At 58.8% G+C, this 18901-nt stretch overlaps 2 protein-coding genes across 2 annotated transcripts; one reads left to right on the top strand and one right to left on the bottom strand.

The window, feature by feature from the left end:
- Positions 1–948: 948 nt before the first annotated feature.
- On the top strand, positions 949–9244 carry LOC104063070 (uncharacterized). Its single transcript, XM_054060669.1, has 11 exons — positions 949–1041; positions 1449–1734; positions 3042–3202; positions 3287–3572; positions 3644–3804; positions 4101–4386; positions 5386–5546; positions 5621–5906; positions 5982–6142; positions 7855–8140; positions 8229–9244. The coding sequence occupies exons 1-11, from the start codon at positions 957–959 to the stop codon at positions 8380–8382; spliced, it is 2313 nt and encodes a 770-aa protein (XP_053916644.1). The 5' UTR covers positions 949–956; the 3' UTR covers positions 8383–9244.
- A 416-nt stretch (positions 9245–9660) lies between these two features.
- Positions 9661–18866, bottom strand: LOC128851315 (alanine aminotransferase 1-like). The gene is made up of 10 exons (XM_054059321.1): positions 18642–18866; positions 18458–18566; positions 16373–16506; positions 14765–15008; positions 14574–14653; positions 14365–14501; positions 14109–14280; positions 12780–12935; positions 11105–11217; positions 9661–9842 (listed from the first exon to the last, which is right to left on the bottom strand). The coding sequence occupies exons 1-10, from the start codon at positions 18747–18749 to the stop codon at positions 9752–9754; spliced, it is 1344 nt and encodes a 447-aa protein (XP_053915296.1). The 5' UTR covers positions 18750–18866; the 3' UTR covers positions 9661–9751.
- Positions 18867–18901: the final 35 nt, after the last annotated feature.

The following is an 18901-nucleotide window of genomic DNA, read 5'->3' as shown; positions in this document are numbered from 1 at the left end:
GAGGAGAGCTATGGGTGAGATCCATGGATGAGGAGAGCCATGGATGCGGAGATCCATGGATGGGGAGAGCCATTGGGAGATGCATGGATGAGGAGATCCATGGGTGAGGAGAGCTATGGATGAGGTCCCTGGGTGGGGAAATCCATGGATGAAGAGTCCTGGATGAGGAGATCCATGGATGGGGAGAGCCATGGATGGGAGGAGCTGTGGATGAGGAGAGCTATGGATGAGGAGATCTGTGGATGGAGAGAGCTATGGATGGGGAGAGCCATGGGGAGATGCATGGATGAGGGGAGCCGTGGATGGGGAGATCCATGGATGGGGAGATCCAGGGATGGGAGGAGCTGTGGATGGGGAGATCCATGGATGGGAAGAGCCCTGGATGAGGAGATCTGTGGATGGGGAGATCCATGGATGAGGAGATCCATGGATGGGGAGAGCTATGGATAAGATCCACGGATGAGGAGAGCCGTGGATGGGGAGATCCATGCATGGGGAGAGCCATGGGGAGATGCATGGATGAGGAGCTCCATGGATGGGAGGAGCTGTGGATGAGGAGATCCATGGATGAGGAGAGCTATGGATGAGATCCATGGATGGGAAGAGCCCTGGATGAGGAGATCTGTGGATGGGGAGAGCTATGGATAAGATCCATGGATGAGGGTAGCTGTGGATGGGGAGATCCAGGGATGGGAGGAGCTGTGGATGGGGAGATCCATGGATGAGGAGAGCTATGGATGAGATCCATGGATGGGAAGAGCCCTGGATGAGGAGATCTGTGGATGGGGAGATCCATGGATGAGAAGATTCGTGGATGTAGGCATCCATGAATGAGGAGAATCATGGGGAGATCCAGGGATGGAGAGAGCCAGGGATGGGGAGAGCCATGGATGGCGTGATCCACGGGGAGGCCATTCCCAACAGCCACATCCCCATTCCTTCGCAGCCACCAGGCTATGGCCCTGCCCTGGGCTCTGCTCCTGCTCGGAGCGGTCCTGGCACAGGATGCGTCCGCCCAGAGCTGCCTCCTCCCTCCGTCTGGTGAGTCCCAACCCTTCGCCACCAGTGGGAACATCCAAGGTTTATGGCTCCTGGCACACGCTGGTGTCCCCGAGCCCACCTGGAGGTGATCCGGGACACTTCGGAGGGTGATTCCCAGCTCCGTGTCCGTGAGCACCCATAGTTGGCATCACCATCCCATGGGGATCTCCTATCTCATAATGTCCACAACAACCCTTTCCGGCAGTGCCATCAACACCATGGATGGAACCAGGGATGGGAACCATCCCCACAGCTCTTGCTTCCAAGTGGAGAAGGAGCAGGAGCTGTGGTGGATGATGGATCTGGGCTGGTGCTGCATCATGGTGATATGGAACCATCTGGATTCCCGGTGGGATCAAACCTTGCCGGGATTCCCCGGTGATGGATTGATCCCTTTTTTTTGGTAGGTTACAACGCGGCGCTGGGGCGTCCGGCGAGACAATCCTCCGTCTTCCCAAACATCAGCATCGCCGCCAACGCGGTAGACGGGAATCGCGATGGAGTTTGGCACCACGGCTCCTGCGCCCGAACACTGACGGAACGGGAGCCGTGGTGGAGCGTGGATCTGGGCGGACACCGCGCCGTGGCCGCCGTGATGGTGAAGAACCGGCAGGATTGCTGCTGGAAGCGTCTGCGGGGAGCACAGGTCCACGTCGGAGACGCTCCGGCCGAGCGCGGCAAGGATAACGCCATGTGAGCTGCAAGGGTGGGGGGGACTTGGGGTGGCATCACCACCCTCTTGGTGCCACCATCACCCTCTTGGTGCCATCATCTCCTGATCTCTCTAAATTGGAGAGAGATGGATTTGATGGGAGGGCTGTTCGGTGGAGAAGAAGTTGGTTGGATGGTCATATTCAAGGAGTAGTGGACAATGGCTCGAAGTCCAGGTGGAGATCCGTGACAAGTGGTGGCCCTCAGGGATCCATACCGGTCCATGACAAGTGGTGGACCTCAGGGTTCCATACTGGTCCATGACAAGTGGTGTCCCTTGGGGTCCATATTGGTCCATGACGAGTGATGGCCCTCAGGGGTCCATGACAAGTGGTGTTCCTCAGGGGTCCATCCTGGTCTATGACAAGTGGTGTCCCTTGGGGTCCATACTGATCCATGATGAGTGATGGCCCTCAGGGGTCCATCCTGGTCGGGGACAAGTGGTGGCCCTCAGGGGTCCATACTGGTTCATGACAAGTGATGGCCCTCAGGGGTCCATACTGGTCTGGGACAAGTGGTGGCCCTCAGGGTTCCATACTGGTCTGGGACAAGTGGTGGCCCTCAGGGGTCCATCCTGGTCCATGACAAGTGGTGACCCTCAGGGGTCCATATTGGGACCAGTGCTGTCCCTCAGGGTCCATACTGGGACCACTGCTGTTTAATGTCTTCATCAAAGACACAGACAGTGAGATCGAGGGCACCCTCAGCACGTTTGGAGATGACACCGAGCTGAGGGGTGTGGTTGTCACACCAGAAGGATGGGATGGCATCAAGAGGCACCTGGACAAGCTGGAGAAGTGGGGCTGGGTGAACCTCAGCAGGTTCAACGAGGCCAAAGTCCTACAGCTCGGTTGGGAATATCCATGCTTTCAAAGCAGGATGGGGGATGAACTTCCCATCCGAGGACAGGCTGAGAGTGTTGGAGTTGTTCATCCTGGAGAAGAGAAGGCTCTGAGGAGACCTTAGAGCAGCTTCCAGCTCCAACCTCAAGGAGCTCCAGGAAAGCTGGGCAGGGACTTTTTTCCTAAAGTTGTGGAATAATGGGACAAGTGGGAACGGTTTTCAATTGGAAAAGGGAAGATTTAGACTGGACATGAGGAGGAAATTCTTCACGATGAGGGTGGTGAGGCCCTGGCCCAGGTTGCCCACGGAAGTTGTGGCTGCCCCATCCCTGGAGGCGCTGAAGGCCACGTCGGATGGTCCTTGGGCAGCCGGATCCAGTGGGAGACGTCCCTTCCAACCCAACCCGTTCTATGATTCTCCAATCCCCATCTCTTCCTTCCCGGCAGCTGCGGTGTCATCACCGACGCCGGTCCCGGCTCACTCAGCACCGTCTGCTGCCACGGGTTGATGGGTCGCTACGTCTCCATCCTCATTCCCGGACGGACGGATGCGCTGGTGCTGTGCGAGGTGGAGGTGGTGCTGCAGGGCTGCCCGGCGCTGCCCGGAGGTGAGCGAGCAGCTCGCGGTAGAGGCCGACACGGCAGCGACCGAGGCTGCCAACCTCACGCCAAGCTCCATCCGGCAATTCCAGCTCCCAACGTGGCGCGCGGCCGCGCCGTCGCCCAATCCTCAGTGCTCAACGCCATCAGCTTCGCCGCCAACGCCGTGGACGGGAACCACGACGCCAACTGGGTCCACGGCTCCTGCGCCCTCACCGCGGAAGAGCTGGAGCCCTGGTGGCGCGTGGATCTCGGCCACCGTCACGCCGTCTACGCCGTCACCGTCACCAACCGCCGCGATTGCTGCTGGGAGAGCCTCCGCGGAGCCCAAGTCCATGTTGGAGACTCCTTGGTTGACCACGGCAATCGCAATCCCATGTAAGTGGGATTCCTGACCTCAGCACCGGGGTTCTCTGCCGGCTACGGCTGTAACCATCCCTTCCCGGCAGCTGTGGGACCATCCTGGATACCGGTCCCGGCTCCGCCAGCACCGTCTGCTGCAACGGGCTTCCCGGACGCTACGTTTCCATCTTCATTCCCGGTCGGGAGGATCTCCTGGTTCTCTGCGAGGTGGAGGTGACGGCGCAGAGCTGCATCCCCCCACCTGGTGGTAAGGGCAGAAAGATCCTTCCGGCGCTGAGCTGGCACGTGCCGGATGGCCACCGGCATGTGTTGGGTGGCTACTGGCACACGCTGGTGTCCCCAAGTCCACCTGGAGGTGATCCGGTGCCTGTGGAAACAGGGAACGTGGGGGTCCTGGGGTGGGGGATGGGGTTGTCACACCTGCCCCCGAGCTGGTGACACGTTGGTGCGCTGGGATGCGACGCGGTGATGCCGGGAGGGACGTGGGGAAGGTGATTCCATGAGCACCCGTAGCCAACTTCACCATCCCATGGTGTCTCCCAGCCCAGAACCTGGCTCTGCGGCGCCCGGCAACTCAGTCATCCACGACCGCCCGTTCCGGCAGTGCCATCAACGCCGTGGATGGAAACAAGGACGGCAACTGGCGCTCCGGCTCCTGCTCCCAAACGGAGAAGGAGCGGGAGCCGTGGTGGACGCTGGATCTGGGCTGGCGTCGCGCCGTGGCGGCCGTGGTGGTGTGGAACCGCCTGGATTGCTGCTGGCACCGCCTGAAGGGCGCCCGCATCCACGTCGGAGACTCCCTCGCCGGCCACGGTACCAACAACCCCATGTGAGTGCTGCAACGCCGGCTTGGTGGTGTGCCATCAGCTTCGGATCTCGCTCATCCTCACCCTCATTTTGGTGTCCACCATGGCTCAGTGCTGGGTCCAATCCTGGTCAATGTCTTCATCGCTGTCCTGGATGAAGGCATTGAACGGACTCTTGGCAAGTTCACAGGTGACACTAAGCTGGGAGGAGGTGTTGATGTCCTTGAGGGTGTTGAGGTTCTCCAAAGGGGATCCGAACAGGCTCAACCGATGGGTTGAGACCGGTGGGATGATGTTCACCAAGGCCAAAGGCCGCGTCCTGCACTTGGGACACACCAACCTCGTGTAGCTCCAACCTTGGGGAAGAGCCGCTGGAAAGCTGCTCATGGAGAAGGACCTGAGGGTCTTGGTTGACAGTGGCCAAACACGAGCCAGCAATGGCCAAGAAGGCCAACGGTTTCTTGATTTGGGTCAGAAAAAGCGTGACCAGCAGGACCAGGGAGGGGATTGTGCCCCTGGTGAGGCCACACCTCGAATCTTGGGTTCAATTCTGGGCCCGTCACTCCAAGAAGGACCTTGAGGGGCTGGAGAGTGTCCAGAGGAGAGCAATGAAGGTGGTGAAGGGGCTGGAGAACAAGGGTTGTGAGGGACATCTGAAGAACCTGGAGTGGTTTAGCCTTGAGGAGACCTTAGTGCTCTCTACAACAACCTGGAAGGAGGTTGTGGTGAAGAGGGTGGTGGGGCTCTTCTCCCAGGTGATAGGACGAGGGGGAACGGCCTCAAGCTCCACCAGGGGAGGTTCAGGTTGGCCATCAGGAAAAACTTCTTCACCCAAAGGGTCATCAGGCACTGGAACTGCCCAGGGAGGTGGTGGAGTCACCTTCCATGGAGGGGTTTAAAAGACGGGTAGATGAGGTCCTCAGGGCTGTGGTTTAGTGGTTGATAGGGATGGTTGGACTTGATGATCCAGAAGGTCTTTTCCAACCTGGTGATTCTATGATTCTATGATCCTCATCCCACAGCTGTGGCACCATCACAGACACCGGTCCCGGTTCCACCAGCACCATCTGCTGCCGAGGGCTGCGCGGTCGCTACGTCACCATCACCATTCCTGGCCGGGAAGAGCGGCTGAGCCTTTGCGAGGTGGAGGTGGTGGAGTACGGTTGTGCCGCGCTGCCGGGGGGTGAGTAGAACCGGAGCGGGATACTGGGATGGGATTTTGGCACCGCGGCACCTCCATCTCATCCATCCCTACAGCCCAGAATGTGGTCCTTGGCCACCCGGCCACACAGTCCTCGGTGTTGGATGCCAGTAGCGGCGCCGCCAACGCCGTCGATGGGATTCGGGATGGAGATTGGGAACACGGGTCTTGCTCCCACACCATGGAGGAGCTGGAGCCGTGGTGGCACGTGGATCTGGGCCGCCGGCACGCCATCTACGCTGTGGTGGTGAAGAACCGCCACGACTGCTGCTGGGAGAGCCTGAAGGGTGCCGAGATCCACGTTGGAGATTCCTTGGTTGACCGCGGTCGGCACAACCCCGTGTGAGCCCCGGATCCATCACCATTGCCGGTGCCAAGGCCGGGACAACACCAGCTCATCCTCCTCTCTCCCAGCAGCTGCGGCATCGTCACTGACGTTGGTCCTGGGTCGCTCAGCACCATCTGCTGCCACGGTCTTCGTGGTCGCTACGTCTCCATCCTCATTCCCAAGCGGGAGGACGTTCTGGTGCTGTGTGAGGTGGAGGTGATCCGGCAAGGCTGCACTCCACTGCCGGGAGGTGAGACACCGGCAAAGCCCTCGGCATTCCCAGGAACTGTTGTAGTGGTCAACAGTTCCATGTCCAGATGGAGATCGGTGACAACCGGTGTCCTTCAGGATTCATATTGGTCCATGAGAAGTGGTGTCCCTCAGGGGTCCATACCGGTCCATGACAAGTGGTGGCCCTCAGGGGTCCGTACTGGTCTGGGACAAGTGGTGGCCCTTCGGGGTCCATACTGGTCCATGACAAATGGTGGCCCTCAGGGGTCCATACTGGTCTAGGACAAGGGGTGTCCCTCAGGGGTCCATACTGGAACAGGGATAAGTGGTGGCCCTCAGGGGTCCGTACGGGAATAGGGACAAGTGGTGTCCATCAGGGTTCCATACTGGTCTGTGATAAGTGGTGGCCCTCAGGGGTCCATACTGGCCCATGACAAGTGGTGGCCCTCAGGGGTCCATAGTGGTCCATGACAAGTGGTGGCCCTCAGGGGTCCATACTGGTCTGGGACAAGTGGTGGCCCTCAGAGGTCCATACTGGTTCGGGACATGTAGTGGACCTCAGGGGTCCATACTGGTCCATGACAAATGATGCCTCTCATAGTTCCATACTGGTCTGGGACCAGTGCTGTCCCTCAGGGGTCCATACTGGGACCACTGCTGTTTAATGTCTTCATCAAAGACACAGACAGTGAGATCGAGGGCACCCTCAGCACGTTTGGAGGTGACACCAGCTGAGAGGTGTGGTTGTCACACCAGAAGGATGGGATATCATACAGAGGCACCTGGACAAGCTGGAGAAGTGGGGTTGGGTGAACCTCAGTAGGTTCAACGAGGCCAAGGTCAAGGTCCTACAGCTGGGTTGGGACAATTCATGGTTTCAATCCAGGTTGGGGGATGACATGATTGAGATCAGCCCTGAGGAGGAGAAGGACTTGGTGTGGTGGGGGAGGAGAAGCTCCACGTGAGCTACGACGTGCTCACAGCCCAGAAACCATCCGCGTCCTGGGCTGCGTCCAAAGCTGCGAGACCAGCAGGGAGAGGGAGGGGATTCTCCACCTCTGATCCATTCCGGTGAGACCCCACCTGGAGTCCTGTGTCCAGTTCTGGAATCCCCAACAGAAGAAGGAGATGGAGCTGTTGGAACGGCTCCAGAGGAGGTTCCAAGGATGATCTGAGGGCTGGAGAACCTCCCATCTGAGGCCAGGCTGAGAGAGTTGGTGTTGTTCAGCCTGGAGAAGGCTCTGAGGAGACCTCAGAGCAGCTTCCAGTACCTGAAGGAACTCCAGGAAAGCTGGGCAGGGACTTTTTCCAAGGGCACGGAGTGATGGGACGAGGGGAAATGGTTATAAACTGGAAGATGGAAGATTTAGATGGGACATTAGGAAGAATTTCTTCACCATGGGGGTGGTGAGACAGTGGAAGATGTTGCCCAGGGAAGTTGTGGCTGCCCCATCCCTGGAGGTGTTGAAGACCAGGTTGGATGGAGCTTTGAGCAACCTGATCCAGTGGGAGGTGTCCCTGCCCATGGCAGAGGGGTTGGAACTTGATGGGCTTTGAGGTCCCTCCCAACCCAAACCATTCCAGCTCAGAATTGGAAGGACTTTGAGGTCCCTCCCAACCCAAACCATTCCATCTTGGAACTGGATGGACTTTGAGGTCCCTCCCAACCCAAACCATTCCACGCTTCTATGAATCCCAGCACCCCCCCAACGCATTCCATGCTGTTTGCAGCTCCCAACGTGGCACGGGAGCAGCGAGCGACGCAATCGTCCACCTCCACCCCCGCCGGCATCGCATCCAAGGCGGTGGATGGGAACCGCGATGGAGTTTGGCACCACGGCTCCTGCAGCCACACGCGGCGGCAACGAGAGCCGTGGTGGAGCGTGGATCTGGGCGGGCGTCACGCCGTGGCCGCCGTGGTGGTGAAGAACCGGCAGGATTGCTGCTGGCAGCGCCTGCGTGGAGCACAAATCCATGTCGGAGACGCCCCGGCTGAGCGCGGCAAGGATAACGCCGTGTGAGCCACAAGGGGGGATTTGAGGTGGCATCACCACCCCCTTGGTGCCACCACCATCTCCTGATCCCCATCTCTTCCTTCCCGGCAGCTGCGGTGTCATCACCGATGCCGGTCCCGGCTCGCTCAGCACCATCTGCTGCCATGGGTTGATGGGTCGCTACATCTCCATCGTCATTCCCAACCGGGAGGAGCAGTTGGCGCTCTGCGAGGTCGAGGTCTACAGCACCATGGTGGAACTCTGAAGGGACCTCAAGGGACAGCGCTGCTCCCTGTGCCACCACCGTGGGCCTTGGCATTGTCCCCTCCTCGCCAGCCGTGTCACATGGGGCGTGATCACTTCTCCACACCCTCCTCCGGCTCCAGGGATGGAGGGCATCATGGATCCTGCTCCCATCCCATGATGGAGCTAACGAGGACAGGGTTGTCCCCGTCAGTGTCCCATGAGTGTCCCTATGAATGTCCCATGGGTGTCCTTATGGATGTCCCATCAGTGTCCCTGTGGGTGTCCCATGGGTGTTCTATGGGTGTCCCATGAGTGTCCCATAGATGTCCCATAGGTGTCCCTGTGAATGTCCCATGGGTGTCCCTATGGATGTCCTATGGGTATCCCCTATGAGTGTCCCCATGGATGTCCCATCAGTGTCTGTATAGATGTCCCATGGGTGTCCCATCAGTGTCCCTATGGATGTCCCTGTGAGTGTCCTGTGAATGTCCCATGGGTGTCCCTATGGATGTCCTATGGGTGTCCCTGTGAATGTCCCATGGGTGTCCCTATGGGTGTCCTATGGTTATCCCCTATGGATGTCCCATCAGTGTCCATATAGATGTCCAATGGGTGTCCCTATGGATGTCCTATGGGTATCCCCTGTGGATGTCCCCATGGGTGTCCCATCAGTGTCCATATAGATGTCTCATCAGTGTCCGGTGGGTGTCCCATGAGTGTCCACATGGATGTCCCATAGGTGTCCCTATGAATGTTCCATGGGTGTCCCTATGGATGTCCTATGGGTATCCCCTATTAGTGTCCCCATGGATGTCCCCCCAGTGTCTGTATAGATGTCCCATGGGTGTCCCTTGTGGATGTCCCCATGGATGTCCCATCAGTGTCCATATAGATGTCCCATGGGTGTCCCCTATAGATGTCCCATGAGTATCCATATAGATGTCCCATGAGTATCCATATGGATGTCCTATATGTGTCCCCTATGGATGTCCCATCAGCGCCCGTAGGGATGTCCCCATGGGTGTCCCTAATGCCTGGGGACTCAGGGGACAAGATCCCCACCCTTGGCATATCCCATGGGATAAGGATGTGGTCCAAAGCCACCCCATGTCACCAGGATGCTCCATCTGCTCCCCTGTCACCTTGCCCACCAGGGACCTTCTCCACAGGACAGGATCCGGCCACACCGGGAGGGCTTTTCCACATGGGTTGGGGTCCCCATGGCACCAGACACCCCTCGGGGCTCCCCAAGTCCCAATAAATGCTTCCATGGCTCCTGTTTTTTTCTTTCCTTGGATTCTGTGATTACACCACGGCTGCGTCCATTGTCGTCCCCCCACCCCAAAACCCCAGGATTCCACGGAATGGGCTTCGGTGGAGAAGTGACATCAGGAGAAGCGGAGCAGGAAGGCGGCGTAGAAGCGGGTGAGGGTATGAAGGATCTGGGTCAGCTTTTCAGGCGGTGGGAGTAGGGAGAGCCTGCGGAGAAGAGGAGATAAGTGGGAGGAGGACTTGAGCCACCATCCCTGGTGAGACCACGGGGGGATGGGATGGAACGGGTGGGGATGGAGATGAGAAGGGGATGAGGATGAAGATGGGTGGGGATGGAGGTGGAGATGGGATGGAGTAAGGATGGAGAGGATGGGGATGGGGAAAGGATGGAGATGGGGATGAAGATTGGTGGGGAGAGGGGTGGAGATGGGATGGAATAAGGATGGAGATGAGGAAAGGATGGAGATGGGGTTGGAGATGGGATGAGGGTGGAGATGGGATGGGGATGAAGATGGGTGGGGAGGGGGGTGGAGATGGGATGGAATAAGTATGGAGATGAGGTGGAGATGGAGATGGAGATGGGATGGGATGGGATGGGATGGGATGGGATGGAGATGGGATGGGATGGAGATGGGATGGAGATGGGATGGGATGAGGATGAAGTTGTGTGGGGCTGGGGGTGGAGATGGGATGGAATAAGGGTGGAGTTGATGGGGGTGGGGAAAGGATGGGGTTGGAGATGTGGATGAAGATGGGATGAGGATGAAGATGGGTGGGGACGGGTTTGGAGATGGGATGGAATAAGGATAGAGGTGGTGGGGATGGGGAAAGGATGAAGATGGGGATGAAGATAGATGAGGACAGGGATGGAGATGGGATGGAATAAGGATGGGGAAACGATGGAGATTGGGATGAAGATGGGATGAAGATGGCATGGGGATAAAGATGAAGATGGGTGGGAAAGGTGGTGGAGATGGGATGGAATGAGGATGGAGATGGGGAAAAGATGGAGATGGGGATGAAGATGGGATGGGGATGAAGATGAAGATGGGTGGGAAAGGTGATGGAGATGGGATGGAATAAGGATGGAGATGGGGAAAAGATGGAGATGGGGATGAAGAAAAGGACGGAATGGGGATGAAGATAGGGACGGGGTGGAGACGAGGAAAGAGATGAAGATGGGATGGAGATGGGAAGGAACAGGGATGGGAATGGGGACGTGGGTGGAGATGGGATGAAGATGAAGATGGGGACAGGGGTGGTGATGGGATGGAGTAGGGATGGGAATGGGGATGAGAACAGGATGGATGGGGATGGAGACAGGTTGGGGACAGGATGGGAACAGGAATGAGATGGAGATGGGATAGAACGGGGATGAGATCCGTACAGGGACAAGGATGGGACAGGACAGGGATGGGGAAGGAGGTCTCAGGGCATCTTCCCGGGTGCCCACCACCCCCACCCCGTACCCCACGTGGTGGGTGCCCTCCGGCTGCCCAAACTCGCTCCCCGGGGCCACCACGATCCCCGTCGCCTCCAGCAGCTCCCGGCAGAAGAAGACATCGGGCTCCAGGCCCAGCTCCTGCGGGAGAAGGGGCGGTGGGGTCTCCAGGGTGTCCCGTGTCTCCAGGACCCCCCACCCCACCGGTTGCCCCACGATGGCCCTACAAGGACTCCTGCCCCAGGATCGCTCCAGGATGACCCATCACCCCTGGATGGCCCACGTCCCATCTCCCAAGTTGTCCCATGTCCCCAGGACACCCAACAGAGCAGAGTTTTCCACACCCCGATGGTGTCCCATGTCCTTAGGATGGATGTCCCATGTCCCCAGGATGCTCCACACCCCCATGGTGCCCCACACCCTATGGATGTCCCCTATACCCATGGTGCCCCACAACTCCATGGTGCCCCACATCCTCAGGATGTCCCATGTCCCAAGGTTCTCCATGCTGTCCCACAGCCCTGGGGTGTCTCCTGTCCCCAAGATGCCCCATGTCCCCAAGATGCCCCATGTCCCCAGGATGCTCCGTGTCCCCAAGATGCCCCATGTCCCCAGGGTGCTCCGGGTCCCCAGGGTGCTCCATGTCCCCAGGTTTCTTTGCACTCCCATGGTTCCCAATGTCCCCAAGATGACCTGCACTCCCATCTCCCTTGGTGCCCAATCTCCTGTGGTGTCCTACGTCCCAAGGACACCCAAGGTCACAGGGTTCCTCATGCTCCTATGGTGTCCCATGTCCCTGAGATGGCTCCTGTCCCAGGACACCCCATGTCCCAGGATGCCATGTGTCCTCAGGACACCCCATGTCCCCAGGATGCCCCACACTCCCACGCTGTCCCACGTCCTCGAGATGGTTCCTGTCCCTGCACGCCCCACATTCTGGTTTGTCCCATGTCCCCAAGACACCCCATGTCCCCAAGATGCCCCATGTCCCCAAGACACTCCATGTCCCCAAGACGCCCCATGGTCCCATGACACCCCATGTCCCCAAGACACTCCATGTCCCAGGACACCCCATGGTCCGATGACACCCCATGTCCCCAAGATGTCCCATGTCCTCCAGATGTCCCAGGACACCCCATGTTCCCCAGATGCCCCATATTCCCATGACAACCCATGTCCCCAAGATGTCCCATGTCCCAGGACACCCCACGTTCCCAGGACACCCCACGTTCCCAGGACACCCCATGTCCCCAGGGTGTCCCATGTCCCAGGACACCCCATGTCCCCAAGATGTCCCATGTCCCAGGATAGCTCATGTCTCAGGACACCCCATGTCCCCCAGATGCCCCATATTCCCATGTCACCCCACGTCCCAGGACACCCCATGTCCCGAAGATACCCCACATCCCCCTGTGTCCCAGGACACCCCATGTCCCCAAGATGCCCCACGTCCCCCCGTGTCCCAGGACACCCCATGTCCCCAAGATACCCCACATCCCCCCACGTCCCAGGACACCCCATGTCCCCAGGGTTCCCCACGTCCCCCCATGTCCCAGGACACCCCATGTCCCAGGACACCCCATGTCCCCAGGGTTCCCCGCGCTCCCACACTGTCCCACCTCCCTGGGGTGGCTCCTGTCTCCAGGACACCCCACGTCCCAGGGTTCCCCACCCCCGGTGTCCCCCGTGTCCCGCGGTGTCACCTGAGCGTGGCGCAGGGCGCGGGGCGGGAGCTGGATGCGGGGGAAGGCGCGGGCGCCGCCCTGCACGGGGTGGCAGCAGATGCCGGGCGCCCGGGCCAGGACCTCCTGCACCAGCCGGGCGTTGTGGGCCAGGCTGTGGAGCAGAGCCCCGCGGTGCTGCCGGAGATGGAGATGGGGTGGGAATGGGGTGGAGGTGGAGATGGGGAGGAGGGAAACGGGGGCGAGGATGGAGATGGTCAGGGTGGAGAGGAGATGGGGATGGTGGAGGTGGTTATGGGGATGGAAATGGTGATGATGGAGATGGTGAGGATGGAGGTGAGGATGGAGATGGATGTGGGGATGGAGACGGTGATGATGGAGATGGTATTTATGGGGATGTATATGGGGATGATGGAGATGGTGATGATGGAGATGGTGTTGATGGAGATGTTTATGGCAATGGAGATGGTAATGATGGAGATGGAGATGGAGATGGTGTTGATGGAGATGTTTATGGCAATGGAAATGGTAATGATGGAGATAGGGATGGAGATGATCATGATGGAGATGGAGATGGTGTTGATGGAGATGGTTATGGCGATGGAAATGGTAATGATAGAGATGGATGTGGGGATGGAGATGGTGATGATGGAGATGGAGATGGTTGTGGGAATGGCGATATTCATGATGGAAATGGTGATGATGGGAATGGAGATGGTAATGATGGATGTGGGGATGGAAATGGATGTGGGGATGGAGATGGTAATGATGGGGTGGAGATGGGGATGATGGAGATGGGGATGGTGATGATGGGAATGGAGATGGTGTTGATGGAGATGGTTATGGGGGTGGAGATGGTTACCAGGATGGAGATGGTGATGATGCGGATGGAGATGGTTACCAGGATGGAGATGGTGATGATGGGGATGGAGATGGTGATGATGGAGATGGGGAGGGAGTTGGCAGAGGGATGGGTACAGCAATGGCAGAAGGATGGAGATGGCGATGATGGAGATGGGGCTGGAGGGATGGAGATCATGATAGGGATGTTAGAGATGGAAATGGAGTTGGAGCTGGGATGAGGATGGAGAGGGGCTGGAGATGGTGATGATAGACATGGTGATGATGGGAATATTTGGGATGGAGAAGGAAAGAGGATGGGAATGATGGGGATAGAGATGGTGGAGATGGGGATGATGTGGAGATGGCGATGGGATGGGGTGGGATGTGATGTGATGGAGATGGAGATGGGGATGGAGATGGAGATGGAGATGGAGATGGGATGGGATGGGATGGGATGGGGTGGCAATGGCAGAGGGATGGGGAAGGAGCTCATGCACCACTACCCACCTCCTCCAGCGCCTTCTGGATGGGGTCCCCCTCATCCGGGGGGTCCATGAGGATATCGAGCAGGATCCGCCCGAGGACGCAGGGCCGGGGGATGGACTGCGCCACATGGAAGGGCAACACAACACCTTCTTCCACATTCACCAGCTCCAGGAACCCTGAACGGAAACCACTCCTGGTGGGACATGGAGCTGCTCCTCAACCTCCCAACCCACCCATGGCACCGCCCCACCTTTCCCCCCCCCCCCCCGGCACTCACTCTCCGGCGACACTCTTGGAGAGGGAGTAGAAGGACACGAGCTGGACGGTGGATGCCAACGGAGCGCCCATCTCCCACAGCACCCGCTTGAAGGACAGGAAGGGGCGATCGAGGAGGAAGGCTCGTTCCTGCTGCACCTGCGGCACCCAGGGTTGAGGGGACACCAGGATTGGGGACACGGACACCCCCAAGCCCCAACCAGCACCCACCTCGTCCGCCAGCAGCAGGAGGTTCTCCTCGGCCACCAGCCGGATGATGGCCTCCATGCTCTGCCGGCTCAGCACGTGCCCTACCACAAGGAGACCACGGTTGTCCCACCACGTCTGGAGACACCACATGTGTCCCTTCAGCTGGGGAAACTGAGTCACAGGGGGTGCTGTGTGTGTCCCCGTCATCTCACCCGTGGGGTCCCCAGGGTTGACGACGCAGAGGACCTTGGGGTGGCATCTCGCCCGCGCCTGCTGCAGCGCTCGCCGCACCGCGTCACCGTCCACGTCCCAGCCGCGCTCCTCGGCCAGCGAGTACGGCACAGCCACGGCTCCCGCCAGCCCCGCTGCCGCCCCGTGGAGACGGGGACCCGGCACCGGCACCAGCACGGCCGTCGGCAGCGCCGCCGTCTCATCCACCACCAGGGAATAGACGAACTGGGGTGGAGAGGGAGGAGGGGGTGGAGGTGGAGGAGGAGATGGTGGGGATGGAGATGGGGATGGAGATGGGGTTGGGGATTGATAAGGAGGTGGATGGGGATGGAGATGGAGATGGAGATGGAGATGGAGGTGGAGGTGGAGGTGGAGGTGGAGATGGAGATGGAGATGGAGATGGAGATGGAATGGAGGATGGGGATGAAGATGGGGATGAGGATTGATAAGTAGATGGAGTGGGGATGGTGGTGGGGATGGGATGGAGATGGAAATGGGGATGGAGATGGGGTGGGGATGGAGATGGAGAGGCGGATAGGGATGGAGATGGGGTTGGGGATAAGGAGATGGGGATGGGGATGGGATGTGATGGAGGTGGATATGGAGATGGAGAGGAGGATGGGGATGGAGATGGAGATGGAAATGGGGATGGGGTGGGATGAGATGGAGATGGAGATGGAGATGGAGATGGAGATGGAGATGGAGATGGAGATGGAGATGGAGATGGAGATGGAGATGGAGATGTGGATGGGGATGAGGATGGGGTGGGATGGGATGGGTTGGGATGGGGATGGAGATGTGGATGGAAATGGGGATGGGGTGGGATGAGATGGAGATGGAGATGGAGATGGAGATGGAGATGGAGATGGAGATGGAGATGGAGATGGAGATGGAGATGGAGATGTGGATGGGGATGAGGATGGGGTGGGATGGGATGGGTTGGGATGGGGATGGAGATGAGGATGGAGATGTGGATGGGAATGGGGATGGGGTGGGATGGGATGGAGATGGAGATGTGGATGGGGATGAGGATGGAGATGTGGATGGGAATGAGGATGGGGTGGGATGGGATGAAGATGGAGATGTGGATGGGGATGAGGATGGAGTGGGATGGGATGGGATGAGATGGAGATGGAGATGAGGATGGGGATGGAGATGGGGATTGAGATGAGGATGGAGATGTGGATGGGAATGGGGATGGGGTGGGATGGGATGAGATGGAATGGGATGGGAATGGGATGGGAATGGATGGAGATGGAAATGGAGATGGAGATGGAGATGGAGATGGAGATGTGGATGGGGATGAGGATGGGGTGGGATGGGATGGGATGGGGATGGAGATGAGAATGGAGATGTGGATAGGAATGGGGATGGGGTGGGATGGGATGGAGATGGAGATGAGGATGTGGATGGGGGTAGGGAAGGGGATGGAGATGGGATGGGATGAGGTGAGGTGGGGTGGGATGGGATGGAGATGGAAATAGAGACGGATGGAGATGAGGATGGGGATGGGGACAGGGAAGGGGATGGAGATGGGGTGGGATGGGATGGGATGGGCTGAGGTGAGGTGGGGAGGGGGAGGTGCTCACCGGGAGGATGCTGGCGGTGCCGTTGCAGATGACAATGTTGCGGGGGTCACTGGGGACGCCCCCATCACGGCGCTTGAGGAAACGCGCAACCCTGGCCGGGACAACCAGCGACCGGTGCTGGTGGTTGTAGCCCCCTGGGAACAGGGATGGACCCACATCTCGTCATGGGGGCACCCATCGGCTCTATGGGGCGCCCTATGGGTCTGAGCACCCCATAGATCTCTGCTGGAGCACCCTATGGGTCTGAGCACCCCATAGACTCTCCAGGCACTCATGGGATCTGTGGGGCACCCTATGGGTCTGAGGACCCCATAGATCTCTGCTGAAGCACCCTATGGGTCTGAGCACCCCTATGATCCTGCAGACACCCATGGGTTCTATGGGGCACCTGATGGGTCTGTGCAACCCATAGAGCTCTGCTGCAGCTCCCTATGGGTCTGAGCACCCCATAGGTCCTACAGGCACCCATGGGATCTATGGGGCACCTTATGGGTCTGTGCAACCATAGATCTCTGCTGGAGCTCCCTGGGGGTCTTAGCACCCCATAGATCGTGCAGGAACCCATGGGCTCTATGGGGCATCCTATGGGTCTGAGGACCCCATAGATCTCTGCTGGAGCTCTCTCTAGGTCTTAGCACCCCATAGATCCTGCAGGAACCCATGGGATCTGCTGAGGAACCCTATGAGTCTGAGCACCCCATAGATCTCTGCTGAAGCTGCCTATGGGTCTGAGCACCCCTATGATCCTGCAGACACCCATGGGTTCTATGGGGCACCCTATGGGTCTGAGTACCCCCTAGATCTCTGCTGGAGCTCCCTATGGGTCTGAGCACTCCTATTATCTGCAGACACCCATGGGATCTATGGGGCACCTTACGGGTCTGAGTTCCCTACAGATCCTGCATGAACCCATGGGATCTACTGAGGAACCCTATGGGTCTGAGCACCCCATAGATCTCTGCTGGAGCTCCCTATGGGTCTGAGCACCCCATAGATCCTGCAGACACCCATGGGCTCTGTGGGGCACCTTATGGGTCTGAGTCCCCTATAGATCCTGCATGAACCCATGGGATCTACTGAGGAACCCTATGGGTCTGAGCACCCCATAGATCTCTGCTGGAGCTCCCTATGGGTCTGAGCACCCCATAGATCCTGCAGACACCCATGGGCTCTGTGGGGCACCTTATGGTTCTGAGTCCCCTATAGATCCTGAAGGAACACATGGTATCTACTGAGGAACCCTATGGGTCTGAGCACCCCATAGATCTCTGCTGGAGCTCCCTATGGGTCTGAGGACCCTATAGATCCTGCAGCCACCCATGGGATCTACTGAGGAACCCTATGGGTCTGAGCACCCCATAGATCTCTGCTGGAGCTCCCTATGGGTCTGAGGACCCCATAGACCCTGCAGCCACCCATGGGATCTACTGAGGAACCCTATAGGTCTGAGCACCCCATAGATCATTGGAGCACCCATGGGCTCTGTGGGGCACCCTGTGGGTCTGAGCACCCCATAGATCTCTGCTGGAGCTCCCTATGGGTCTGAGCACCCCATAGACCCTGCAGCCACCCATGGGCTCTATGGGGCACCTTATGGGTCTGAGTCCCCTATAGATCCTGCAGGAACCCATGGGATCTACTGAGGAACCCTATGGGTCTGAGCACCCCATAGATCTCTGCTGGAGCTCCCTATGGGTCTGAGGACCCTATAGATCCTGCAGCCACCCATGGGATCTACTGAGGAACCCTATGGGTCTGAGCACCCCATAGATCTCTGCTGCAGCTCCCTATGGGTCTGAGCACCCCATAGACCCTGCAGCCACCCATGGGCTCTATGGGGCACCCTATGGGTCTGAGTCCCCTATAGATCCTGCAGGAACCCATGGGATCTACTGAGGAACCCTATGGGTCTGAGCACCCCATAGATCATTGGAGCACCCATGGGCTCCATGGGGCACCCCCTCCTCCTCACTCCTTGCACCCCGCTGGTCCCCCAGGCACCCCCTAACCCACGCTACGAGCGACGCCACCACCCTCCCCGCCGCCATGGGTCACCCCACACCTCCGCCCCACACTGCCCCATACCGACGTTGCCTTCTTCCATGTCCCTCAGGGCCCTCCTGGCGCGGTTCTGAGCCGCCTCGGGCAGAACGAGGCCATCGAGGAGCTCAGGGTAGACGCAGGCGGCCACCACCTATGGGGCAGGGTGTGGGGCTGAGCCGCTATGGGGCAGGCTGTGGGGCCGGGGCCGTTGGGCCAAGGTTGGTACCTGGCGTAGGATGGGCAACGGGTTGTGCCCCATGGCATGAGCGTCATCGCTGGTGACGTCCTCGGGGACAACGGAGGGTGGCATCGATTTCCGCTCTGCCTCCGCCATGGGGAGGTGGTAACAAGGGGTTAACCAGGCGGGTAACCAGGCGGGTAACTAAGGGTAACCAGGCGGGTAAGGAGGTGGTTAATGAGGTGGGTAACGAAGAGGCTTCTTGGGAGGTGATTGGGTGAGGGAGGGGGTGGTAACGGGGCGGGTTA

This window comes from Cuculus canorus, chromosome 2 (genome assembly GCF_017976375.1).
Source record: "Cuculus canorus isolate bCucCan1 chromosome 2, bCucCan1.pri, whole genome shotgun sequence".
Lineage (NCBI taxonomy): Eukaryota > Metazoa > Chordata > Aves > Cuculiformes > Cuculidae > Cuculus > Cuculus canorus.
The sequence above is the reverse complement of the archived record's forward strand: the minus strand, read 5'-3'. Positions and strand labels throughout refer to the sequence as shown.